General features: G+C 36.5%; 1 protein-coding gene across 4 annotated transcripts; it reads left to right on the top strand.

Annotated features, from left to right (window-relative positions):
• The first annotated feature begins 13 nt into the window (after nt 1-13).
• On the top strand, nt 14-26,366 carry IRAK4 (interleukin 1 receptor associated kinase 4). 4 transcript variants are annotated; one of them, XM_032421020.1, is made up of 12 exons: nt 14-109; nt 8,321-8,490; nt 10,800-10,945; nt 11,721-11,903; nt 12,604-12,764; nt 13,675-13,739; nt 16,614-16,728; nt 17,179-17,288; nt 21,542-21,725; nt 23,185-23,247; nt 24,304-24,462; nt 24,595-26,366. In XM_032421020.1, the coding sequence occupies exons 2-12, from the start codon at nt 8,330-8,332 to the stop codon at nt 24,628-24,630; spliced, it is 1,383 nt and encodes a 460-aa protein (XP_032276911.1). In that variant the 5' UTR covers nt 14-109; nt 8,321-8,329; the 3' UTR covers nt 24,631-26,366. The 4 variants fall into 4 exon arrangements, with proteins under 4 accessions (XP_032276911.1, XP_032276914.1, XP_032276913.1 ...); XM_032421021.1 differs by lacking the exons at nt 14-109; nt 8,321-8,490 and adding an exon at nt 11,044-11,184 and having other exon boundaries at nt 10,880-10,945; XM_032421023.1 differs by lacking the exons at nt 8,321-8,490; nt 10,800-10,945.
• The last annotated feature ends 1,504 nt before the right edge of the window (nt 26,367-27,870 follow it).

Raw genomic sequence — 27,870 nt, 5'->3', positions numbered from 1 at the left:
CTAATAGGTTGGGCCCACCCCGCTCTGGTGCTCTTCCGAACCTGGGTTCCTCCGCAGCCGGCTCAGCTGGGCGGTGCCCGGGCAGTCCTGGCGCCCGGCTACTGGGCAGGTAAGGAATTCCCGCGGTGCGCGTCTTCTTCCCAGGTCGTCCAAGGTCTGCGCTCCGGTCTCCATCCCTGTGCCCCAGGGTTGTTGAAGGACGATTTCGGAAGGAAAATCGCCTTCTATCTTCAAAGTGAGAAAAGTTACAGAGGAAGTAGGTTGTGTGGGCATAGCTTGCTGCAGCGTAAAGACTTGGGTGGGTTCCCGAGGATCAAAAAGTTAATAGGACCTGAGGAGGAAGCTGGGGCTTGGAGAGGCGTCACCAAGTCCTTCTGTGGCTCAGTGCGACCTCGCGTCAGGTTTCTCAACTCCCAGGCGATGTGTTGCGGGACCCGGTTTACGAAATGAATCTCTTTTCCTGAGAACCAGGAAGTAAGGCCAGCTCTGGGCAGAGATGCTCGTCGCGTGGAAGGCATTCTGGGCCTCCGCAAGATTCTAATTAGCTTGTCACTCTGGCTTCCAAGCTTCCAGGAAATTAGAAAGTGGAGAGGGGTGGAAGGATCAGGTAAGTACCTTATCAGATGGGAAAAGTATACCTGTATACTTTTATACAGTATAAAGTATAAAGTATAAAGTAAAAAGGTAAAAAGTATACCTTTTTATACTTTATACTTCCATCATTCATCTTGCCTGGAGCAAGAGAGAAAACAGAGGGATAAAAAGCAGACCCTGAGAAAGCGAGAAAGCATTTTAGCTATTTGGAATGGGAACCAGGAGCTCTATTACTGCCTGAAAAACCTATCTGCCCAAGGAGCCCTAAGAGTAGAGAATATTAAAGTCTGCATTTTCCCTGTCTAGGGGTAATCCTTGAAGACATCTGTCAGAAAGTTCGTATTTCTTTTATGCTGTCGTGTTGAACATTCATTTGAAGTTTGCTTTCTACCTCTCCAGTCCAAGCGCCTGATCTTGCGGGCCAAACCTGCTCCATCCGCAGTCTTCTCCATCTAAGTAAATGTCGAGAAACGTTCAGGCCAAAAACCTTGGTGCAATCTCCTCACCCTTCATATCAGCACATGGGATTCTGTTTGCTCTACTTCGGAAAATATCCAGCATCCTAAAACTGCACCTTCCCTGCTACCACTCTGGTCCAAGCCACCAGCACCTCCCCTCTGGATTGTTGGTGTACTCCGCCAATTGGTCTCTCCTGTTTCTCTGCTCTTACTCTGATATCCTTTACTCTCAGCAGCAGCCCCAGTGTCCTTTTAAGACATGAATATAGAGCATATCTCTCCCATTCTCAAAGCCTCCACTGTCTTCTCACTCAGAGGATAAACAAAATCAATACAAAAGCTATAAAGCTTTAGGAGACCTGGTGCCTTACTGCTCTCCTAATCTGCTACTTTCCTGCTCCTTCCTCTCCAGACTTACTATCTCCCTGCTGTTCTCAGTGAGCCCACTTCAGACCTTTATATTTTCAGTATTCCTTTTACCCCAAAACTTCTCCCACAGATATCCCAGTGTCTGACTTCCCCAATTCTTGAGACCTTTAATCACATGGCACTTTCTTATTGAGGCCTACTCTGACTACCCTGTTTTAAAGTGAAACTCCTTCTCTGTTGATTTTTGTCCACTCCACTTGGCACCATCTAGCCTAGTATAGAGTTTATTTGCTTATTGCCTGTCTTCCCCTATTAGAATATAAGGTCTATGAGTTCAGTTATGTTTTTCTTATTTTCCTAATGCTCTATCTCCAGGAACTTGGATCAATATCCAGCACAAAGTATACACTTAGTAAATATTTGCTTTATTTCAGTATTCAATATTTTAGAATATTGAAAAACAATGTTTTTTATGTTTTTTAATACATCCAAATATTATATATATTTTTAATATAGCCAAAGCATTTTAAATTACTTCCCATTGAATTAAATCCATGCTTGAGAATTATGTTATGTTTAATATATAGCATACCAGCACATATCCCAGTTTGAGAAGGGCAACCCTATATAATTTAATAGGTCCAGAGGGTATCACCAGCTTTTGCTCCTAATGCAGGTGTTGAGTTGTCCAAAAATAAAGACTAATGGATATCTAGCATATTTTGCTTAAGAAAGCATGGGAGTGAATAATGTATTTTAGGGAGTATTAATGTATTTATTATTATTATTTATAATAATAAATATATTAAATATACTATGCTTAATAAAATAAGACTGCCACTACCTGAAAAGCTTAGCTATATTCTCAGACCTCTTATTTCTACTCTGTCAGTAGCCCCTTACCACTTTTCTGAAAACTGAGCTTAAATACAACTCTGCACATTTCTTTTCTTTAAAAAAAAAAAGTTATATAAAAATAACTTCTGCCATAAAATAATTATTGCAACATTTTTAAAAATCACCTAATTATTGATAGGCCCTTTGCATTTGTTGGTTTAAAATCTTACAGCAAGTCTTAGGTATTACCATCTCTGTTTTTCAGATGAAGAAACCAAGGTCCGTAGAAATTCAATTATTAAGTCTGGTCACAAGTGGTTTGTGGAAGAGGTACATTAGAACCCAGGCCCATGCAACCTCAAAGTCCATCTTCTTCCTCCCCTCTATCCTCTCTTTCACTGATAAGAGTGCTGATGAAGCACCGTCTTAAAACTTCATTAATTCATTTGACAAAAGATTTTTATTTCCTATTTGGGGCACAATACTTTGTTTGAGAACATCCATATAAGTGAGAAGTATTCCATAAGGAAACAGTCATTTTAGTATATTTCTCAATTGTCATCTTACCTCGTGTTCTTGTCCGAGTTGTCTTGTTTGAAAATATGAATGGTTACCATGAGAATTAATGGCATGAGAAAAGTTATGAAGATATGTATTTATTTACTTGTAAGCAATATATCTTTTTCTACTTCTCTTAATCCTAAGCACACTGAATTCTTGAACACTTTAAAAGAAGTGATACTTTTTTTTTTTTTTTTTACAGATTGGTTGAGGAAATGTTTATTAAATTTGTTTAAAAATATTGAAAAATAACATTAAATTAAAAGTGTTCAATAACAGAGCATCTTTCTATTCCTTATTATACCATTTTTATTAATTAAAAAACCTTTCCAAGTTATTTCTTCATAAAGCAGTGAAGTATTAGTAGACAATGAAGATGACTGGTTATCTTAGAAGTACAAAATTTTTTTTTTAATTTTTTTTATTGTTATGTTAATCCCCATACATTGCATCATTAGTTTTAGATATAGTGTTCCATGATTCATTGTTTGTGCATAACACCCAGTGCTCCATGCAGAACGTGCCCTCCTCAATACCCATCACCAGGCTAACCCATCCTCCCACCCCCCTCCCCTCTAGAACCTCAGTTTGTTTTTCAGAGTCCATCGTCTCTCATGGTTCTTCGAAAGAAGTGATACTTTTTAATTTTTTCTGTACAATAATTTATTTTTATTATTGAAAATGCAGAAAAGCAAGTGAAAACAAAACCAACATAAAAATCACCATCAAGAGGTATTCACAGTTAATGTTTTAGTATATGTTCTTCCAAATGTGTGTGTGGTGTGATATGAACGTATGTTTAAAGTAAAATTTTAAATTCTGAGATTTATTACTTATAGGCATACATAGAGAGAGGAGTTGTCAGAAGGCTTTCCTAGTTTTGGTATCCCTATGCCATCACCTCTCCTAGAAATCTGGATATAGGAGAGCTACAGAATTTATCCCTGGTCCTAAGATAGACTTTTTATTCTCAATTTCTTGTATTTTAGCTCTAGCCTTTAGGATTACCAAGCAGTCCTACTTTTACTAGTTTTGTCAATCACATTGTACTTCTTACAATGGAGGGAAATCTAAGTAAATAAAGGAAAATAATGTGAATGGAGCAACTGCAAAATCTACAGGCAGATATAATTTCTTAATTAAAAAAAAAAAATCAGTCTTTCTCACACTCAACAGAAATATTTTGAGTAGCTGCTAAAGCCCAGTTTGGTTGGGTCTCTGCTTAGGAGAGCACACCATCTAGAAGAGAAGGCAGACACACAAACAATAAAATATGATAATTGTTATACTAGAAGAATGGTGACAGGTTGGAGCAAAAGGTATGACTATCAGGGAGAGCCAATAGTGCATTTTGCACTGAGCTTGAAGAAATCATAGGCATTTGCCCTGACCCTCAAAGTGATTGGGCAATTCTTTTACCTAGCCCTAGATGACCTCACCTCCTGCTTCACCAAGAAAATAACATTGTGTGGGAATTCTCCCTCTCCCTTCAAATATGTCTGTATCCAAACCCCTTTCTAGATTTGGAAGAAAAAGTTTCCTTCTTTTCAAGGCTGACGTCTTTACCTATGCTCTGTTCACTATCCCTTTTGTATCTTCAGCCAAGCTTAACTCTTAAATCTTAAGCCAGCAGTTTTCACGGTGTGGTTGGGGTTCCCAAGTCTCTTTCAAGAGGTTCATAGAGTCCAAATCACTTATGGGTAAAAGATTCAGTCAGAGTACAGTGGATTTTAATGAAACAAAGTTCACTGATACGGTTTCAGATTCCACATTGCACCTGTTAGGAAATTATCTTTTATCAAGTTTCACTATCGTGTCAAAGAGAAATGTCTACTACTTTGTGAAAAGGCTATTAAAATTCTGTTTCCAACTCTATGTATTTTCTTCATATATGTCAACCAAATCAATATATTGCAGCAGAGTAAATGCAAAAGCAGATATGAGAATCCAGCTGTCTTCTATTAAGTTGAATATTAAAGTGATTAACAAAACTGTAAAATAATGTCACTCTTCTTTTTATTTTGGAAAATGTAGTTATTTTTATCAAAATATATTATGTATGCTAACATGTAGTACATTCGTTATTTTTGATCAGTTAATAAATAAGTAATTTTTAAATTTTTCAGTGTCAATTTCTAATAAGGTAATTATTGGTAGATATAACCAACATAAACAAACTTTTTTGGATTCCACAGAAATTTTTAACAGTGTAAAGGGTATTGAGACCAAATTTGAGAACTGATGCCTTCTCCCTCTCTCCCTCTCTCCCTCTCTCTCTGTTTCTCTCTCCTTCCCTTCAAAGCCAGATTTCTTGGAAAATACATTTTAACCATTCATTCACTGCTGCATTAAAACTCTTCTTAAGTCACCCAGTTTCCAAATCTAACACACCCATGAGTATTTATTGGACCTCTCTGGGTCTTTTATACCAACCTATCCCCTGCTCTAGAAATCTCTGATATGCTATTGTCCTAGTTTTCTCCTTACCTCCATGGCTTATCAATACTTTTTAAAGGTTCTTCTTTCCCTTCATTTCTTCACAATCTATATGTTCCTAATAGGCAACCTCATATTTACTTGTTGCTTCAACCAACGATTCACTTATGAATATGTAAGAATGCTCACATAGTAAGTATTCTTTACCTAAACCTTTCTCCCATGCTTCAGACCATATATCCAGCTACTTAGTGCCAACTCCCCTACATGGTGCCAGAGGTAGATATTTACCATTTAACATGACCACGAACACTTCATTTCCTCTATCATCTAACTGCCTAAGCCAAAAAGCCAAGAATCAACTTCTTAGTTTTCCTCACTCTCCTTTCCCTTTAATATCTGATTTTTGGGATGCCTGGGTGGCTCAGTTGTTAAGTGTCTGCCTTCGGCTCGGGTCATGGTCCCAGGGTCCTGGGATCGGGCCCCGCGTCGGGCTCCCTGTTTGGTGGGAGGCCTGCTTCTCCCTCTCCCACTCCCCCTGCTTGTGTTCCCTCTCTCACTGTGTCTCTCTCTGTCAAACAAATAAAATCTTTAAAAAAAAAAAAAATATATCTGATTTTTCATTAAATGATTTTTATTTGACCTCTAAATCCTTGAATCTTTATTTTTCTCTATTCCTCGACTTTTTTCAGGCTTTCATTTCTGCTCACATAGATTATTGGAAAGTTTTCAAACGGATCTCCTTGTCTCAATATACATCCCTTCAATTTTTTTATCCAGAGGAATCCACTTCAGCAAATAAGATGACATAACACCTTTCTTTAAAATCCTGAAATTGGGGCACCTGGGTGGCTCAGTCAGTTAAGCATCCTATTCTTGATTTCAGCTCAGGTCATAATCTCAGGATCATGAGATTGAGCCCCACGTTAGGCTTCAAGCTCAGCGTGGAGTCTGCTTGAGGTTCTTTCCCTCTGCCCCTCTCCTTGCTCAAGTACATTCTCTCTCTCAAATTAATAAATAAAATCTTTAAAGTCCTGAAATGGCTTCCCTACAACTTTTAGTATAAAGCTTAAAGTCCTTGTCTTAGCATATGAGGCGCGTGATGATTAGGCCCTGTCTACCTCTCCAGCCTCATCTCTTACTACTTAAGAACATGTCTCCTATGCTCCAGCCATAGCAAACTCCTTGCCTGAGCCTCATCCATGTTCTCCCTGCTATTCCTACTGCCTGGAATTTCCTTTTAGGTTGATCTTCATTCCTTTTCACTCATCCTTCTAATCTCCCTCCCCACCCAGATCTGTCTTGATATATTTCCTTCAGACTGCCTTGGCTCCATGCTTCTCTGGGCCTCCACACCCTACACACACCTCTTGGAACATTTATCACTCACTGTAATTGTTTGTATCCCTTGCTGGACTGAGGAGGTTGAAAACAAAGATTTTTTTCTCCTTTCTGTAGCTCCCATCACTTAGTACAAAGCCTGACATACATGTTTTTTGAATATATGAATAAATGAAAAGAAATGTCTTGTTTTTATAGAAAAGAGAGTGACTTGAACAATGCATTGAGTTATACAAGCAGGGACATATGGAATGAATTTTGGAGTCAGATATGAGTTCAAGTCCAACTCTCTCATGTACTACCTTTGTGAAGTAAAGATGTTAAAATTGCCTTCATCACTTTAAGGACTAAGTGAAATATATGACTCACCTAGCATGGTACTCAACAACAAATTCATTCATTCCTAACTCTTACCAGCAATATATACAACTTGCTAGTCAGTAGTTATCTATTAGCAAATGAATTGGACTCATGGAGCTTACAGTCTAATGGGGGGAGGCAGATAGTAAACAAGAAAATAAATACATGATTACAATTACATTGTGCAGTGATGAAAGATAATTAGGTTGAGGGCAGATAAACCTACTTAGATGTGGTGGTCAAAGAAGGCCAAAGAGAAGAGAATACAGATATGGAGGCCTACGATATAGGGAGATGTTTTGTTTTTTACTCTTTTATAGCTTCTGAATTTTGTACCACATGAATATATTCTTTACTCCAAAAATTAATTATATTACATCTTAAAGATAAAAATATAGAGTGAAGAAGGAGAATAATTGACATAAGAATATCTGAATCTCTTTGTCTTGATTAATTAGAAGGAAAGGTTGCCACTTGCTGAAAATGAGAGACATGGAGTTTAAATAAAACCACACGGAGAGAGGTCGAGGCATGAAATAGTCACTGAGGACAATGAGTGAAGACAAGTAACAGGACTCACAGCAGTGTTGAAGGCCCCATGGAAAGGGGATCCCCATAAATTTTTGTTCATACCAGTCTTCTCAGCTAATTCTCTATAGCTATATTCAGCAGTGCTGGTGTACAAGTAAAATTGAAATGTATCCCTGGCTGTCGCTCTCCAGGGTGGAGTGGCAAAAGAAAGAGGGGACTGAGGAAATAAAGGTTTTCTCTAGAGTGTAGTTAAAGTGGTGAACCACAGAGTTTGGCTTAGTAGGGAATGAATTACGATCAGACAGGTCTGTTGGACTCAAATAACATGAAGCATGTTATAGGAAAAGTTGGTTATTTACCATATCTTTTAATGCCACTCAAACTTTTTTTTTTTTACTTCTACCAAAGAGTGTTGGCCAATGTTTAGTAGTACATAAATACTGATTGAGAAAAATAATTTAAATTGAAAAACAAATCTTTTATGAATAGAATTGATTCCTGAATATTTTCTGAATTTTCAGGAATTTTTCTGAAAAAGTGAATTTTTCGCTTCTTTGTGTAAATTACACTTAAGAAATGTCAGAAAAATAATTCAATTTGTTGTTGATAATTATAGGTGGAGAAAGAAAGTAAGACCAAAGGACAATTAGGCAAATAAACCACAATTTTAATTTCTTCTTAGGATATCAATGAGTTGACTTTGGAGTGTTCCTTTATTATGGTGTAATCAGTTAACAACATTTCATATATTGTAGCAAAATGTGATTTATAAGCTTACAGATGTCATCGCTAAAACTACCATGAAATTTTAGTGAGAATTTTCCATATTTTAGGAATAGAAGATGAACAAACCCATAACATCTTCAACATATGTGCGCTGCCTCAGTGTTGGACTAATTAGGAAGCTGTCAGATTTTATTGATCCTCAAGAAGGATGGAAGAAGTTAGCGGTAGCTATTAAAAAACCATCTGGTGATGATAGATACAATCAATTTCACATAAGGTAATGTATAAAAATCTTTTTCTCTTTAAATTCTTACATCACAATTAGAATGATAAATAGATATAAATACCATCTAATGTTGCAATTCAGAAAATAAAACTCCAAGGGAAATAATGGTAATAAGTAACCTCTTTTTTTCTGTTTTTGCAGTTTTTGCTTCATTCTCCATTATGTCAGCTAGGCTAGTGTTGTGATTTTGCAAACAAGTTTTTGGATTAGAATCAAGATTCCCACTTTTACTCTAGTTTTCTGTTTAGCAAACTGAGAAAGTTCCCTCTGACTCACACTTGTCACATCCAGATTGAACATAAGGGTATTATAAGAATCTCTAGTAAAATTCTAAGTGTGTGAATCTCTACTTCACCTTAACAGTGTACTTTGAGAATTCTTCAAAATGACATTTTAAAGTTGCCTGTAAATGTACACATATATGAACTGAATTCTTAGTTCTTAGCCAGGATTTTACAACACTATCTTCAGATAATCTCATTCTTTGTCTCTATTTATCTCTGCTTGATTTACTATAAAATGTGAGTACAATTTTATTTTTGTCAGTGATTTCAGCCCAAAATCTGTTTTGGAAGCAAGAGGAAAAGACATTAATTTGTGATTTTTAGCATTAACCTGATAAAGATCCCAAAGCCTTAACTCCCATATTAGTCCTTCCAGGAAATGTTTCCTCATATGAAGGGTAAACATCTTAAATTACTTGAGAGAAGCTAAAGTTTAGGAATGCCTGGGTGGCTCAGTCTGTTAGGCATCTGCCTTCAGCTTGGGTCATGATCCGAGTCCTGCACTGGGCTCCTCGCTTAGCAGGGAGCCTGCTTCTCCCTCTGCCTGCCGCTCCCCCTGCTTGTTCTCTCTCTCTCTCTGACAAATAAATAAATAAAATCTTTTAAAAAAATAAAAGAAGCAGCTTAAGTTTAAACCTTGAAAAACGGCTTTTAAAAATAGTTTATTGGTGTTACTATTAAAAACTTTAGGAGGATAGTTGAGGCAGTGGTGAGGAGAAAAAGCTCTTCTCTACAGAATAATGGCAGCAAATAATTATTGAAAGATTTATAAAAAGTTACCAATTTACAATCACCAATGAGTAATTGATGCATGTAAGACTCATCAATGTTGCTAAAACCACAAGATAAAAAGTTGTCGATGAACAAGATATGCACAAGATTTCGAAGTATTATCCACAGGTTACTTATGAATTATGAAGGGTAAAGGTACTTTTATAAAGAAAAAATCTGAAGTACACCTCCATAACCAAGTAATCAAACTTGGGGTCACCGATAATGGCACAGACTGCATTATGTGGCTCTGGATGTGATACAATGGGAAGAACACGTTGTCACCCAGGTAGTGTTCTTAACAAACATTTTTAACCTGAATTTAATCATGAGAAGGTAGCCAGACAAATCTAGACTGTGAGACATTCTACAGAGTGTTTGGCTTACACTCTAAAATGTGTGCACACACGCACGCACATACACACAGGGAGAGGTAGAGGGAGAGGGCAAGAACACAAGCGTGGCGAAGTGTTATCCACTGGCCAGTTGGTGTATCTAGGTGAAGGGGAAACAGTTGTTCATGGTATTATTCTTACAACTTTCCTGTAAGTTTGAAATTTTTCAACATAAAAAATTTGGGGGCAAACCAGAAAAAATTGTTAAGTTTTTAAATGTTATTTTTCAAACTAATTTTCAAAGAAATGAAAAACTGATCTGTTTTTCCTTTAATGTAATTGAAATATAATTAAGATCAAAGGAATAATTCCCCAGGTTTATATATGGTATTCTGTTTCATTAAGCAGAATGATTTATTAAAAATCATATGGCTAGCAGAGTTACTAAGTCAGGTAGGGAAGTAATATAGCTTAGTAGGTTGAGAGCACACCCTTATGTCAAGTGAGATCTGAATTTAGATCTCAATTTAAATACAGTGTTTTGGCTGTGTGGCTATGGGCTGGTTACTTTACCTCTCCACACCTGGTTTTCTCATTAATAAATCAGTATTATATTCATAGTATCTTTGAAAATTAAATGAATTCATGTGGGTGCATCCTGTGGCCCCCGAGCAGATACTCAGTAAGTATTCAGTTTATGTTAACTGACAGTATCATCGCCTTCAGCATCTTTTTCCCTTCTGCCTATCTTCCCAGTTCTCAGTAATTCTTGCTGGTTCTCCTGCTGCCCCTTTCCTTTAATACTATTGGAGGTGCTGTGGGCGAGGCAGGGGCATGGGGGAATAATTCCTATTTTCATGTGAAGTCTATTACATTACTAATTTTGGTTTTTTTGTCACTTGCTTTTAAGGAGATTTGAAGCATTACTTCAAACTGGAAAAAGTCCCACTTGTGAATTACTGTTTGACTGGGGCACCACAAATTGCACAGTTGGTGATCTTGTGGATCTTTTGATTCAAAATGAGTTTTTTGCCCCAGCAAGTCTTTTGCTACCAGGTAAACAGAGTGTGATTAGGGCATCAACGATTAGGGTGGATAGGCAAGTGGCAGAAATAGGAACATGTCTCCTTACTCTTACTTTTTTCTCCTGGTAGATGAGCCTTACATTTGAGACTGCTTTTCATTCTTTCCACCCTCCCCGACTCATACAAGCACCCCAGACATAAGGCATTGCGGACTTGCTGCTAAGGACGTGGAGGCTTCGTGATCGGGTCTGAGCCCACCATTCAAGTCAGGTAGTTTTGTGCCAATAGGAAGTTTAGAAGGACGGAAGTTAGTTTTGGCGGGTTTGGGGGTTTTTTTTGAACTCTTGCTTTTTTTTCACCTTCAACTCCCACCCCGATGGGATCTGTGATCGTGATTTCCTTACATTGTATTCTGTTGGGTCACTGTTAGATGCCTTCCTCATAACCTTATTTTTTCCCTTTGATGCCACTTACACCAGCAGTTCTCACTATTCTGTGTGCAGATTTCCTGGCTCTATTCCAGACCTCGTTATCAGAATTCTTGACTTGGGTTAAGGCCGATGTTTTTAAACAAACACTTCAGTGCTTCTGATGTAGGTGGCTCATAGACTTTTTGAAAACACCGCCTTACCCTCTCTACTCATCTTAAAAATTCTTACTAGGTAGCTTCTTGTGTGTGCTGTGAGAAAAGGAGGTTAAACCTGTGGAAACGGGGATGATATCAAATGAACTGAGTTCCTAGTTTAACTTTTTCATAAACACTTTTTCTTATGGAAGGACAACTTATATCTTACTTCATTTGGCAGATGCTGTTCCCAAAACAGTTAATACGCTACCTTCTAAAGAAGCTGTAACGGTTCAGCAGAAACAGATGCCTCTATATGGTAAAGACAGGACATTTGTGTTACCTGTGCAGAATCTTGAACAAAACTATATGCCACCTGACTCCTCAAGTCCAGAAAATACAAGTTTAGAAGATAGCGATACACGTAAGTAATATTTGCAGTGCTTTCTGCTAGTGGATTTGTCATTAAGACCATTGCCGCTTTGAAATAAATCTCCCCTTTTTCTTGTGAACACTGGCCATAGCTCTTTTTTTTTTTTTAAAGATGTTATTTATTTGAGAGAGAGAGCGTGCACACGCACAAGCTGAGGAGGGACAGAAAGAGAGTGAGAAGTAGGCTCCCCGCTGAGCAGGGACCCCGATGTGGGACTCAGTCCCAGGACCCTGGGATCATGACTTGAGCCGAAGGCAGACACTTAACCAACTGAGCCACCCAGGCACCCTGGCCATAGCTCTTCTGTGGGTTTTCTTTTTTCTCTCCTGACTTATTAAGCACCATCTCCATTGTATTAGTCAGTGTGTTATCAGTGAGTACAAGCAATAGGATGTACAAACAACCACAGAAGTATGACATAATGTGTAACTATTTACATAACTTGAAAAGGTCATTTTTTAAAGAAAATAAGTGACTAGAGTTTTGGGTGGAGGATCACCAGGCAGAATTCTCAAGATGAAGCTTAAATTTTCATTTTAAAAGATAGCTGTACTCTCTCCTATCATGCCTAATCCAAAGTTGTAAACATTTGTGTATATATGAAATAATCAAGTTGAGAAAATATTAAGGTTATTAAAGCCAATATATTTTTTATCAAAGTACTTTTTTCCTTATTTTATTGACATTATAGGTTTTCACAGTTTTTCATTTTATGAATTGAAGAATGTCACCAATAACTTTGATGAAAGACCCATTTCTCTCGGTGGCAACAAGATGGGAGAGGGAGGATTTGGAGTTGTATATAAAGGCTATGTGAACAACAAAACTGTAGCAGTGAAGAAACTTGCAGCGGTAAGTTATATGTTTAGGAGTAAAAAGAATTAAAGGAAAAGTTGCTTCCTCGTGTGCTGTATCATAAGTTTTAAATTAATCTTTAGGAAATACATTATTTCAGTGTATGTTTTCTTTAAACATCATTCTAAGCTGGTAGCTTTTAACACTTAAAAATTTGTTGAAAGCTATGGATCCTATCCCTACAAAAATGTAGTTATGGACATACACATATGAGTATACATATAATTTCAGAAGATTCACAAAATGAAGTTGAAAAGCCCTGTTCTACATACTGCTTCATGCATAATCAAGATGAAAATGGGAAGATACTAAGAAAATTTTGTAAAAATAACTTTCTTATGTTACTTTTCTCATTTAAAAAATATATAATAAGAAAAAAGATTGAAAAAAATTCTTGTCTAAGTCCTTCATTCCCATTCTTCTAGAGTGTTCACCATGTACTCAATTTGTTATAACTGTTATTATATTCTAGAAACATCCATGTATTACATATTTATATGATAAAGATAGTCGCCTGTTGTCATATATGTTACAAATACTTTTGTAGATTTTGTTTGTCTTTTTCCCTTCAAATATGCTCATGTTTTTTGTTACAGCAAATTTTTTCTTCAGAATGCTTATGCAGTAAATTCTCATATTATTTCATTTTGTTCCTACAATAACTCAGTGAGGTTCATATGGTTATATGGTTTATAAAGTTTTTTTCCCTTCCACTAACTAGCCAGGGGACTTTAAACAAATCATTAAAATTTCTAGTTCTCAGTTATTCTATAAAATGGAGAGAATAATACCTTTACTGTTTCAAAGAAAGCAAGATCAGCCAGGCCATCTTTTGCACCTCCTTCTAGCTTTAGGATCTTTGAGGTTATTGTATTGTATTATATTATATATTATTTTATTTTTTCAGATGGTTGACATTAGTACTGAAGAACTGAAACAGCAGTTTGATCAAGAAATAAAAGTTATGGCAAAGTAAGTTAATTTGGCAATGTGGTAGAGCGGAAAAGAGCAGCTCCAGGAGTAGAGGACCTGGTTTCTCACTCAGAGTGTGCCATGAACTAGTGATATTTCCAAACATGTAGAATTAAACTAAAGGGTTTAGATGAGAGGAATTGAAAGAATTTTGACTCTCCAAGTCTGTGACTACAAATACTCACATGCCTGGAGCTTAAACAGCACTCTAAGAAGTGCTATATCATAGCAAAGTTCCAAAGGATTTCAGCTATCTTCCGTTATCATGTTTACTGCTCCCATATTCATGAGAGATAAGTTATAGAGATACAAAAAAAATTACAGAATAATAGGCCCTTAGATATGTTAACAACCCTAAATCAGGAAAAAAGTTATATGCCAGAATCCTTAGAAGACATTGACCCGGTACGCTTGACAATTGCTGGGCGTTGTCAAGAAGGATAAGCGAAACAAATCAGGATCTATTCTGATAATTGTAGTGCAGTGTATTTTATGTGTCTAGTCTCATTTAACCCTCATAACGGTTCTTATAACCTCCCCTACCTTTTTTTTTTTTTCAAAGAGATTTAGAAACATTATGTAACTTGCCTGAGGCCACATAGCTGGTAAAAATCAGATTTCCTTTTCATATCCAGACCTATCTGATTCCAGAGCTTAAGCTTTTTTCGTTTTCCTTTTTTAAAATTTATTTATTTTTTAGTACCGAAATGTAATTGACATACAATGTGATATTAGTTTCAGGTATACAACGTGCCGATTCGACAATTCTATGCATTACTCAGTGCTCACCACAACATCTGTCACCTTAGAACATTGTTGATATGAATCCTAATGAGATGTACCAATTTACCTCAATTACACCCATTGCTATAAATTACCAATTGTAATTGCTTAACCCCAAGAAAGAAATAATAGACTGGAATTAATTCAGTCATAGTAAAAATAATGCACGCTGATAAAAAAACAAAAACCAAAACAAAACAAAAACCTCTTTCTTTCGGGATTTTGTTCCCCCCCACCCTTATACCCACTCTGCAATCCTAAAAGTAACTTGTTCAAAGCAGATATTCTAGGAAATACAGGAATATATATTTAAAATAATAAAAACCATCTCTTAAATATATCACTCAGAGAGAGCCATAGCTAATATTTCGATGTACTTGCTTCATGATGTGTGTGTAGCATTTTTCCCATGTCATTAAAAATAATTTTAAAACATTTTGTTATTGTATATTAGTTTTAATTTTAAAGTATTGTATATCAATTATTTAGCATACATGATGATTCTATTTTATTTAACCAGTACCCTACTAGGTTTGTTTCTAATTTTCAACATTACAAATTAAAGTTCCTTTAAATCTCATTGTATATAAATCTTTAAATGCAACTCTGCTTATTTTATCAGGTAGAATCCTAGAAGAATCACTGGTTCAGATTGCATGAACTTCTTAAAAACTTTCCAAGTACATGTCCAAATGGCTTTATAAATAAATTATGGTAATTTACACTCCTATCAGCAATGTATTATAATTTTAAATTTCACTACCTCACCACCATTGACTATTATTACTGTTTCTTAATAAGTACCAATTTCTGGACCTTACTAGCAGAATGACCCTTGCCAAGTTTCTTAACTGTTAGTTTTCTCATCTATAAAATGGGATAATCATAGTGTTCACTTCATTAAGTTATTGTGAAGATTAAATAAAACAAAGCAGGTAAATCATTTACCGCAGTGCCTTCTACATCGTACAAACTCAGCAAATGTTACCTACTTGTTTTTAAAATGTGCCAGTTTGATGGAAAATAGAGTACTTATTGTTTTAATTTGCACTTCTTAAAATATTTATGAGGATAGACTGTTTTCAAATTAAAGTCTGATTTGAAATCATGAAATCCCAGAATTTTAGATGATTTTGAATCAACAAGGTGAGTAAGCACTTGGGTGGAATACATATCATGTTCTAAGTATATTTCTAGGCCCTCATGTATTTGCTCATTCAATTCTCACAGCATCCATGTTACGTAGTAGGGGTTATTATCCACATTGGGTGAATTTGCTGAGGCTCAGTTGAGGTTGTTAACTTGTTAAGTGTTAATTTGGCCTATAGGTTGAATATCCAGGGGCTGGCAGAGCTGAATTTTAAACTTAGGACTTTGCCCAGTTTTCTTTCTACTGTACCATAGATACCTAAGGTTTTGTTATAGTTCAGCTCTCTTTAATTTTATTCCTTTCAAGTAGATAAAGAAATTCAAATTAGGTTATAAATAATAAGATATCATTAAAGATCAACTATGTGTAAATTAGGTGTGGTTAGAGATCAGATGTCTATAAATCAGGGCTTTGGATGTGTTAGAAAATTCTTGAAAGGGTTGGCATACAAGTTTCAACAGACTTCTTGAAATCTTGCCTGTAAAACTATCATTGAAAATTGTGCTACACAAAGGTACTTATCAGCCCAGTCCTTAACCAAACTATCACAAGTTCCAAAGTTCTAAGTTATTAAGCTTTTACTATAAAATAGAAACAGGAGGCGCCTAGCTCAGTTAGAAGAGCATTTGATTCTTGACCTCAGGGTTGTGAGTTCAAGCCCCACACTGGGTGTAGAGATTACTTAAATAAATAAAATAGAAAAAGGATTTGCTTCTAATGTTGATCAATATTGACTGAAAGAACTGTTTGCAGAAAATTGTAAATGGTTACAATAAACATAAATAAATATGTTATAAACATATGTATCATAATGATAGACAGCATATCATTATTTTCTTGCTCTTTTTTTCTGTTAAAGCTCTAAATTGAATAACCTCCAACCTATAGCTGAATATATGTGTGTGTCATAATAATTTTGAGTGGAAAATTATTTGTCGTAGGTGTCAACATGAGAACTTAGTAGAACTGCTTGGTTTCTCAAGTGATGGAGATGACCTCTGCTTAGTATATGTTTATATGCCCAATGGCTCATTGCTAGACAGGCTGTCTTGCTTGGTAAGATATTTGTTCATCAGATTGTTCGGCTTTCTATTTATGTGTTGGAATACTAATATTCACTTTGTGACAAGATTATTATTTAAACTAATATTCACTTTGTGACAATATTAATCTTACTATTTTTCCTGCTCTTTGAAAATTATACAGTTGATAGGTATACAACTGGGATTGCTATTCTATTAGGTGATAATCTTAAATACAAAATTACTAGTCAAGACCAGTCTTTGAAGGTGCTCTTATATATTTTTGTTGTCAAATAAGAAATGCTGACTCTGACTTGATCTTATTTAGAGATTATTTTTGAACAATTTTTAAAAATTGCAATCCTAAATTCTTGGTGATATAATATCATTTTCAGTAGTTGCTTAGAAAAATGTTCTGTTATATATTTTCTATAAATTTTTTTATCCTCTTTTTTTTTAATGGGTTGGTTTCTTACTTCATAAGGATGATACTCCACCACTTCCTTGGCACATGAGATGCAAGATTGCTCAAGGTGCAGCTAATGGCATCAGTTTTTTACATGAAAACCATCATATTCATAGAGACATTAAAAGGTAAATGCTACTCTTAAAAAAGTTTTGGGAAAACCATCTTTAGAGAATGACTTGCTCTCACTCTTTCTATTCAATATTCATATGCATGTTTTAACTTACAGCACTGCATGAAAGCTCTTCTCATTAAGACATCTAATAATCTCCTTTATTCCAAACCCACTGACCTATTTTTAGTACTCATCCTACATGATCTTTTTTTGAATAGCATGGCATTTTGTTTTTCTTGACTACTTTTGCCTTGTCAAAATTATTTTCTTGGGGCGCCTGGGTGGCTCAGTCACTAAGCGTCTGCCTTCGGCTCGGGTCATGATCCCAGGGTCCTGGGTTCAAGCCCCACATCAGGCTCCCTGCTCAGCGGGAAGCCTGCTTCTCCCTCTCCCATTCCCCCTGCTTGTGTTCCCTCTCTCGCTGTGTCTCTCTCTGTCAAATAAATAAATAAAATCTTAAAAAAAAAAAAATTGTTTTCTGGATCACCACTATTTTCTGAATCACTCTCATCCTCCATGGGTGCATTTCAATTCTCTTTCTTCTTGCATAAATAACAAGTATTAATTGAGCACCTACTATATGCTAGGCACAGTAGAAAATAGCAAAACTAGCACTTGTAGTGTTTGACATCAATCAAATGATCACTAATAATAGAACTTTAGTAAGTAGTATATAGTATTTAATGTACAGTATTAGTATAAATAAGAGTTCTCTGAGGAAGTAATATTTTAGCAGAGATCCAAAGAATGAGTAGGAAATAAGTGGGCACAATTAGAGGGTAGCTAAAGAAGGTAGGGAGAAGAACATTCTAGAAAGAAGGGACTACATTTGTAAGACCAGTGTTGAGAGGGAACATGAGAGCATGATGAATTACAGGAAGTGAAATGAATACAGTATAACTGAAATGTAGAAATTGAAGGAATGATTGATATAAGATAGAATTATAGAAGTCAGCCTGGAGCTAACCCCTGTAGGATCTAGTAGACTAAGGTAAGGACTTTAGTTTTATCATAAATGTAATCAGATACCATTGAAAAATTATAAGTAGAGATGTGGCATCATGTTTAAGTTTGGAGAAGATCACTTTGACTTGAGTGTAGAGAACAGTTTCTAAGAAGGGATAGTTAGGAGGCTATCACAGAAGTCTTGGTGGTAGCAGTTCATATCAAAAGAAGTGAGCAGATTTGAGAGATTAAGATGGCAGGACTGGGTGTCTCAGTCGGTTAAGCACCTGCCTTCGGCTCAAGTCATGATCCCAGGGTCCTGAGATAGAGCCCCAAATTGGGCTCCCTGCTCCGCTGGGAGCCTGCTTCTCCCTCTCCCTCTGCCCCTCGCCCACTCATGTTCTCTCTTGCTCTCACTCTTTCTCTCAAATAAATTTTTAAAAATCTTGAAAAAAAATAAGATGGGAGGACTTGCTGATATCTTGGCTGTAGAGGGGTCAGGGAGAGGGACATGTCAGGAATGACTCCTGGATTTCTAGCTTCCTGAATTGCATTCTGGGATGATTGTGGCATGATTTACTTATATAGAAAGCACTGGAAGAGGACAAGGTTGAGGGATGAAGATGTGAATTCTCTTTTGTACATGTTGTGTTTAAGATTCTTTTAAGATATAGAAGTGGAGGGGCACCTGGGTGGCTCAGCCGTTAAGCGTCTGCCTTCGGCTCAGGTCATGATCCCGGGGTCCTGGGATCGAGCCCCACATCGGGCTCCCTGCTCGGCGAGAAGCCTGCTTCTCCCTCTCCCGCTCCCCCTGCTTGTGTTCCTGCTCTCGCTTTCTCTCTCTGTGTCAAATAAATAAATAAAATCTTAAAAAAAAAAAAAAAGATATAGAAGTGGAGATGTTAAACAGGCAGTGTGATATACAGATATGGAGCTGAAAAAAGTCTGAGCTGAAGATATAAACTTGTGTGTTACTTACATATAGATGATAATTTAAGACCTATTATATGATTGTATTCTCTTAAGGAGAGATAGAGATTAGGAAAAGATCCCAAGATTTAGTCCTGAGGAACTTTAAGACTTAATGGCCAAATAGAAGAGAATGATCTCAAAAAGGAATCTAAGAAAGTAGGCACAGAAAGGTCAGATGAGAACCTAGAGAGTATGATATCTGTGAAAACAAGGAAAGAGAGTATTTCCCAAGAGGAACTAGTCACAAATGCCAGTTGCTTTTTAGAGGTCAGGATGAGGACTGAAAATCACCATTTGATTAGTGCCCTGAAGATCATTGGTATCTTTACAAAGCCCTACTTCCCCGTGGTAATTGGGCACAATTCAGGATGTAGTTGAAGAGAGATTGGGAGCTAGAGAACTGAAATGTGAGTGTAGACAAGTCTTTTATGACATTTAGATAGTGAAGGGTGATTGCTGGAAATGATGTGTCATTCAGGAAACTTTTTTTAAGATGGCAGAGACTAAAGCATGTTTTTATGCCTAGGGGAAAAGGGAGATGATAAAATAGAGAAGTGAGATAATTAATGGAGTAGGGTTCCTGAGAACATAGGAAGGAGTCCAAGTAAGAGATCAGCCTATAGATGAGAGGAGGCACAATCTCTCATCCCTTATGTATTGGTGTATTTCCCCCTATTCTCACCTCCTGTTTCTTCTCTTCCCACAACGTGTTCTTGCTGACATTATATTGACTTCACCTGCTATCTGTGTGTGGGTGACACTCAAATCTGTATCATCAGCCTCTGATCCTATATTTTCAGTATCTCCAGACCAAAAACACCTTGCCTGGCTGTCCCACAGCAGCCTCTAAGTTAACAAGTCAGAAATCAAATTCATTTTCTCTTCCAAACCAAAGTCTTCTTCCTGTATTCCCTTTCTGATCAAATGAAGTCACTATTTATCCTGTCTCCCAAGCTAAAGACTTTCTCATTCCTCATTATCATACTCATTACAAAGTTCACTGAATGTGCCTCAGATTCTCAGCTCCTTTTTTTTTCCTCCACTGTTCTTTCTTTATCCAGACTCTCACCATCTCTCATTTGCTTTATTACAAGCTTTCCTGGTCAGCCTTTAACTAGTCTGTTCTAGTTCTCATCTATTCACTACTACACTGCCAGGTTATGTTCTTAAAAATCAAGGCTAGGGGTGCCTGGGCGGCTCAGTGGGTTAAGCATCTGCCTTTGGCTCAGGTCATGATCCCAGAGTCCTGGGATTGAGCCCCATGTCAGGCTCCTTGCTCAGTGGGGAGTCTTCTTCTCCCTCTTCCTCTGCCCCTTCCCCTGCTTGTACGCTCTCTCTCAAAGAAGTAAGTAAAAATCTTTTAAAAAATCAAGTCTAATAGCACCAATTCCTTACTATGAAAACTTTTGCTGGCGTCCTGCTCTCACAGGAACAAATTCATATTCTCTCCATGTTTCATTGGCACCAGTTTCTTGAAATTGATCATATGTTTTTATGTTTTCATCACTATGTACATGTTGCTCCATTTGCCTGAAATGCCTTTTTTCCCCCTCATTTATCCCTCACCTTCTAACAATCCTTCAAGACTAAGCACACTGTTCACCCTCTCCTTAGAATTTCTTCCAGCCATGTGGTTGTTCTCTCAGGATTTTGTATCTGCTATCACCATTATGGAGTATTTATTGGATTTTTAAAAATTATTTATGTACCTTTGTCACAGACAAGATTTGAAAATCCCCCCTCCATGCAGGACTGAGCTTAAATACTATTATACATAATGATTCTTGATAAAATTTTTTATTGAATGCAACTATGCGTGTATGAGTGAATGCATGTAATGAATGAATAAAGACCTTTTAACCATGTTCTTTCCTCTTTGAAAGATTTCAGATAGTAAAAAAAAAAAAAAATAACACGTGAAACTAACATAACTGCATGTGAACTATACTGGAATTAAAATAAAAAAAACTTAGAAAGAAGAATAAAGGAATGAATAATTAAAATACTTTGGTTGGAAATTTGTTTTTAAATGAGTTGAGAAATATTAGGAAAGGAATAAGAATGGTGCTTTAGGAGACTGAGGGAAATTTCCCCTATGATAAATTACTTATGAAATAATGAAAGTATCTCTCACTAATGTGGACAGTTTTATTTCATTTTTATTCTCTTAAAATTTTTCCTAAAATCTCCTAAAAAAATCTGAAATCTAGATTTATTTATACAAATTTCAGGCTTTTCTGATGTGTATTATAAAATGGTATACTCTGTAAATACGTACATATGTTCTGTATGTATGTAAATATTAACTGTTTGACTTGCTTGAAAAGAAAAATATTTTTTTCTTTTCAGTGCAAATATCTTACTAGATGAAGACTTTACAGCCAAAATATCTGACTTTGGGCTTGCACGGGCTTCTGAGAAGTTGGCCCAGACAGTCATGACTAGCAGAATTGTGGGAACAACAGCTTATATGGCACCTGAGGCTTTACGAGGAGAAATAACACCCAAATCTGACATCTACAGCTTTGGTGTGGTAAGTTTCACATATATAATTAGTAAAAATAATCATTCTGGCTATAACTGTGAAATTTAAGTAGAATATTCTGAAATACCTGTCTTGCTTAGCTCTGTTATGTAAATGTGCATATTGTTTACTTTAACCCTTAGTTAAATGATAAAGTTATAAAAGCTTCTCCAAGTTTGTAGAACTTTTTAAAATGGATTTCTGAAGTTCCTGCAAGAAATGACTTTTTTACCACACTATCCTCATGAATTAGTATGAAGGTTACATTAAATTAGTGCATAAAACAAAGATGCCTGGGTAGCTCAGTCAGTTAAGCGTCTGTCTTTGGCTCAGGTCAAGATCCCAGAGTCCTGGGATTGAGTTCCGCATTGGGCTCCCTGCTCAGCGGGGAGCCTGCTTCTCCCTCTGTTCTCCCCCTGCTTGTGTGCACGCTCTCTCTCTCTCTGACAAATAAATAAAATCTTAAAAAAAAAAAAATTAGTGCATAAAACAAATCATGTCATACAGCACACATTTAATGTCATATTTTTTAAAAGACATACACATTGGGGCACTTGCGTGGCTCAGTTGTTAGGCATCTGCCTTTGGCTCAGGTCATGATCCCAGGGTCCTGGGATCGAGCCCTGCATCGGGCTCCCTGCTTGGCGGGAAGCCTGCTTCTCCCTGTCCCACTCCCCCTGCTTATGTTCCTGCTCTCGCTTTGTCTGTCTCTGTCAAATAAATAAATATTAAAAAAAAAAAAAGACATACACTTTGGCATTTTCTGATCTACTGGTCTCCTCAGAATAACTTTTACGATGGAGTGAGTGGGAGTGGTTGGAGAAATCAGGTTCTTCTTCATCTTATTTTTGCATATATGTTTCCTGTATGGAAATTTAACTTCACAGCACTGTTAAGTTAAGGCACAGAGTTGTAGGATATGCCTAAAGTTTAGAAAATAATATTCTAAAAGCCAGAGAAAATTATTCTTGTGAAGAATGCCCTGCAAGACAGGAGAAGGACTATCCAGAACACATATTGAGTGGAACTGATTGTTTTAGTAAGTTGCTAATAGAAAAGTACTGCTTGTGGGGATTGGTGGAACCCAAGATTTCTGTGAAGGAGTGGTGGTGAGAAATGACCACAACTCATGTCTTTTCTGCTTTTTTTTTTTTTAAAGATTTTATTTATTCATTTTAGAGAGAGAGAGCACACAAGCGGGGGGAGTGGCAGAGGGAAAGAGAGAGAATCTCAAGCAGACTCCCTGCTGAGTGAGGAGCCCGTCGCGGGGCTCTATCCCAGGACCCCGAGATCATGACCTGAGCTGAAACCAAGAGTCGGATGCCCCTGTCCTTTCTGCTTTAATGCCTAAAAGGCATAATGCAATATGTGGAAATGATTAATCAGATTTCATAATCAAGATCCATATTTTTTCCATGTGTTGTCTTGTGTGTTACAGTAATGGACTTCTTTTTTTTTGCCTTCATAGGTTTTATTAGAAATAATAACTGGACTTCCAGCTGTAGATGAACACCGTGAGCCTCAGTTATTGGTAATTGAAAGATCTATTATTTTTTCCAGTCCTTTTCTCTTTGCATTTATAATCTAAATTTATATGGGTAAATTTGGCATCTAGCAATGTCTTTTTCTATTGGCAATCTTTTCATTGGCAGTTACAAAGTGGCATATGGAAAGAGCATCACATATTTCTAATCTCAGCTCTGCCACAAATTATTTGTGAAGCTTGGAAAAGTCACTTATATATTCTATGTTCTGGGTAAAACCAGAATAGAATTATATGACTTTTTAGGTCTTCTACAGTTTATTTTTATTTTCTTACTTTCAGGGTGATTACTAACAGCTTTTTCAGCTCAGAGAGGAAAAACAATATGGCTTCCATTCAGATTTGTATCAGAATGGAATTGCTAGTAAAATTTTCTATCCATTTCCCTTATGTAGTATTTTATTTATAAAATTATGATAGAAAACATTTCCTGTGTATTTTATTAGGCATTCAATGGCAATTATATAAATAGACTAACTGAGTACTAAAACCACAAGAAAATTATGCCTTGCCCTTTTTTTCCTTTTAGTAAATTTTAGGAACTTGGAGGGTCTTTCTGTAAAAATAAAGATTTACAGAAATCTTTTGTAATCTAAAGATTTCAGAAATACCTACTATCATGAATAAGTTTTTCTTAAAACTAGTTAAATAACTACGCTGACTTTATTCTAATTTATGTGTTCTAATGAGGCAAACCAGTGAGACAAATTCAGGTAATATATGTATAACAGATTATTCTCGTAGAATGGAGATGAGAAAGTCAAAGGGTATGATATATTTGCTCAAGGATTGGTGCCATTTTTCGCTTTAAGAAAAACAATAAGGGGCACCTGGGTGGCTCAGTCGTTAAGCATCTGCCTTCGGCTCAGGTCATGATCCCAGCGTCCTGGGATCGAGTCCCGTGTCAGGCTCTCTGCTCAGCTGGGAGCCTGCTTTTCCCTCTGCCTCTTCCTGCCGCTCCCCCTGCTTGTGCTCTGTTGCTCTCTCTCTTTCTGACAAATAAATAAAATAAAATCTTTAAAAAAAAAAACATTTGTTTTAAAGCTAGATATTAAAGAAGAAATTGAAGATGAAGAGAAGACGATTGAAGACTATGTTGATACGAAGATGAATGACACTGATCCCACTTCCATTGAAACTATGTACTCTGTTGCTAGTCAATGCTTGCATGAAAAGAAAAATAAGAGACCGGACATTAAGAAGGTACTAACTAATTTTTTATATTTATTTAAAAAGTGAAGAAGGTGGGGTTCATCTTTTTTTTCTAAGTTTACATTTCAAAACAACTGTTTAATACAGTTTTTTTGTGTTTTTCTTTTTCTGTCTTTTTGAAAGGTTCAACAGCTGCTGCAAGACATGACAGCTTCTTAAAATTTTACTGGAATCGACTCTTGATTTTTTTTGTATACACCTATCTAAACCATTTTTTAAACCAAATTTTTTTTGTAAACATTCTTTTTTACCTTTAACAAGGCAGCATGGAGCAGTGCAGTGGCTGTATTAAAGCTTGTATAGAACTACCAACAAATATAGAACAAACAAAAGTAGAGTCACAATATCGACCCTAAGCCCTAGCTTGTTAGAACCCTCAGTTCTTGAGTAATCCCTTAGACCTTTCCTTGGAACCTCACCAAACACGGTTTGAAAACTATAGAATTAGCAACGAAGAGGACTGGACCATAGGGTGAAAAGACCCTCGGCCAAAGCCCAGTTCTACTACTAATTTGCTGTAGAGCTTTGGGCAAGCCCTATACAGCTTTAAGCCTTGGTTTTTTTCCACTGGTAACATTGGGCTAATATCTATTGTGCTTCTCTGACAGGTAGTCATGAAAATCAGATGAGGCAGCATAGGTACATGCACTTTGTAATATGTAAAGTGATATAAAATTTAAAATTTATATACAATCCAATTACAGTCATTTGTTTATAGGATCATGTTCTCAGTATGCTATTTTAAGCAATCATTCACCACTAACCAAATATGCCCTGATGTTACTTCCATGATGATATGGTCAATATTAGATTATGTTACATGGCAAAATTGAAGGAATTTTGCAGATGTTGTTAAAGTCCCTAATCTGCTGACTTTGAGTATCAACTGAGAGACTGTGCTAGGTGGGCCTGCCCTAATAAGGTGAGTTCTTACAAGAAGCCTGAGAGATGATCCCGTGGGCCTTGAAGAAGTAAGCTACCATGTTGTAAGAAGGCCACATTGGCTAAGACTTAAGGGTGGCCTTCTAGGTTGAGAGCCACCTTCCAGCTGTTAGCCATCAATAAAAAAAACTGGGACCTGGGTTGTATAACCACAAGAAACAGAATTCTTGTAGAAAGAACAACTGTTTTTCTTCCCATATTTCTGACCCACTGCTTTGCTCGCTAGCCAATGAAAAATTTTTTATTTTAAATTTCTCTCAATATGTTCTATGGGAACCAAGCAGGTAATAGGAACAATTAATAAATGATTTGCCTTACTTTTCTAACATATAATTAAGAGAAATTTAAGACATTCTGAAGCATTTATTGCTCTATCCACTTTCTGGTTCTGTAACCATATAAAATGGCCATACATCTCAGCTATCTGTAGTCCTTTTTATTCACTTTCAGAACACAAGCGTACCTGAGATACGTACAGTTCAGTTCCAGACCACCACAATAAAATGAGTATCACAATAAAGTGAGCCAAATAAATTTTTTGGTTTGCCAATGCATATAAAAGTTATGTTTACACTATACTATAGTCTATTAACTGTGCAATAACATATGTCTAAAAAATAATGTACATACCTTAATTTAAAGATACTTTGTTACTAGAAAATGCTGACTATCGTCTGAGCTCGCAGGGAGCTTTTTGCTGGTGAAGGGTCTCGCCTCCACGTTGATGGCTGCTGAGTGATCAGGGAAGGTGGTGGTTGCTGAAGGCTGGGGTGGCTGTGGCAATTTCTTAAGTGAAGTTTTTCCCATCAATTGACTCTTCCTTTCACAATTTCTCTGTAGCGTGCAATGCTGCTTCATAGCATTTTACCTACAGTAGAACTTTTTTTCAAAATTGGAATCAATCCTCTCATACCCTGCCACTGCTTTATCAATTATGCAGTATTCTAAATGTTTTGTTGTCATTTCAGCAATCTTCACAGCATCTTCACCAGGAGTAGATTCCATTCTCAAGAAACCACTTTCTCCACTCTTCCCAACTCCTCATTTGTTGAAGTTTTATCATGAGATTGCAGAAATTTAGTCACAACTTAAGACTCTACTTCTACTTCTAGTTCTCTTGCTCTTTCCACCACTGAAGTCTTTCCTTCCACTTCCTCCACTGAAGTCTTAAACCCCCCAAAGTCATCTGTGAGGGTTGGAATCAACTTTCTTCATATCAGAAATAAGACTGTTTCCCTTTCTTATCAGTCATGTGTTCACTATAGTAGAACTTTTAATTTACATTCACAACCTAGCTAATTATTTGGTGCAAGAGTCCTAGCTTTTGGTTTATATCGGCTTTTGACATGCCTTCCTCACTAAACTTAATCATTTCTAGCCTTTGATTTAAAGTGAGAGAGGTGTGACTCTTCCTTTCATCTGAATAGAGGCCATTGTAGGGTTGTTAATGTGCCTAACTTCAATATTGTTGGGTCTCAGAGATTAGGGAGGTGTGAGAAGGAGAGAGATGGGGGGGAACAGTAGGTCAGGAGAGCTGTCAGAGCGCACACATTTATCGGTAAGTTCCTGTCTTATATGGGCACCGTTCTTGGTGCCCCAAAACAATGACAGTCATTTAACATCAAAGGCCACTGACCATGGATCACCATAACAGATATACTAATAATTAAAAGTTTGAAATATTGCAAGAATTACCAAAATGTGGCACAGAGACACAAAGTGATCAATGCTGTTGGAAAAATGGTGCTGATAGACCTGCTCAACCCAGGGATGCCATAAATCTTCAATTTACAAAAGCTACAGTATCTGCAAAGTGAAATCCAATGATTTATGCCTGTATGTATGTATTTTATTTTTTTCCAGCTTTATTGTGGTATAATTGGCAATTAAAATTATATTTACTTCAGGCGTTCAGTGTGTTTTGCTGTATGTATACATTGTGAAATGATTTGATAATCAAGCTAATTAACACAACCATCACCTCACATAGCTACCTTTTTTGATTTTTTGGTGTGGTGAGCACATTTAAGATTACTGTCTTAACAAATTTCAGTATACAATACAGTATTATTAACTATAGTCATCAACTTGTACATTAGATCCCCAGAACTTAGTCATTTTATAACTAAAAGTTTTTATTCTTGGGGCGCCTGGGTGGCTCAGTTGGTTAAAAGTTTTTATTCTTTGACTAACCTCTCCCCATACTCCTTTGAATGATTCCACTGTAAGAATGGACACAGATAGGAATGGCTTTTTAATCATTCAAATTCTTTTTTTTAATCATTCAAATTCTAATGTCAAAAGTGGTCAATATAGAGACCATAGCAATGAATCTCCAAAATTAATGCTACGATTTCATTCCTCTGATGAAATTAGGATAAAAATCATCTCATGAAATACTCTGACCTAAAACAATAATTAAAATTAATTCAACAAATATTCATTGATTGTTTGCAA

Source organism: Phoca vitulina, unplaced genomic scaffold (assembly GCF_004348235.1).
Source record: "Phoca vitulina isolate PV1807 unplaced genomic scaffold, GSC_HSeal_1.0 scaffold23, whole genome shotgun sequence".
NCBI lineage: Eukaryota > Metazoa > Chordata > Mammalia > Carnivora > Phocidae > Phoca > Phoca vitulina.
This window is presented reverse-complemented; position numbering and strand designations above follow the sequence as displayed.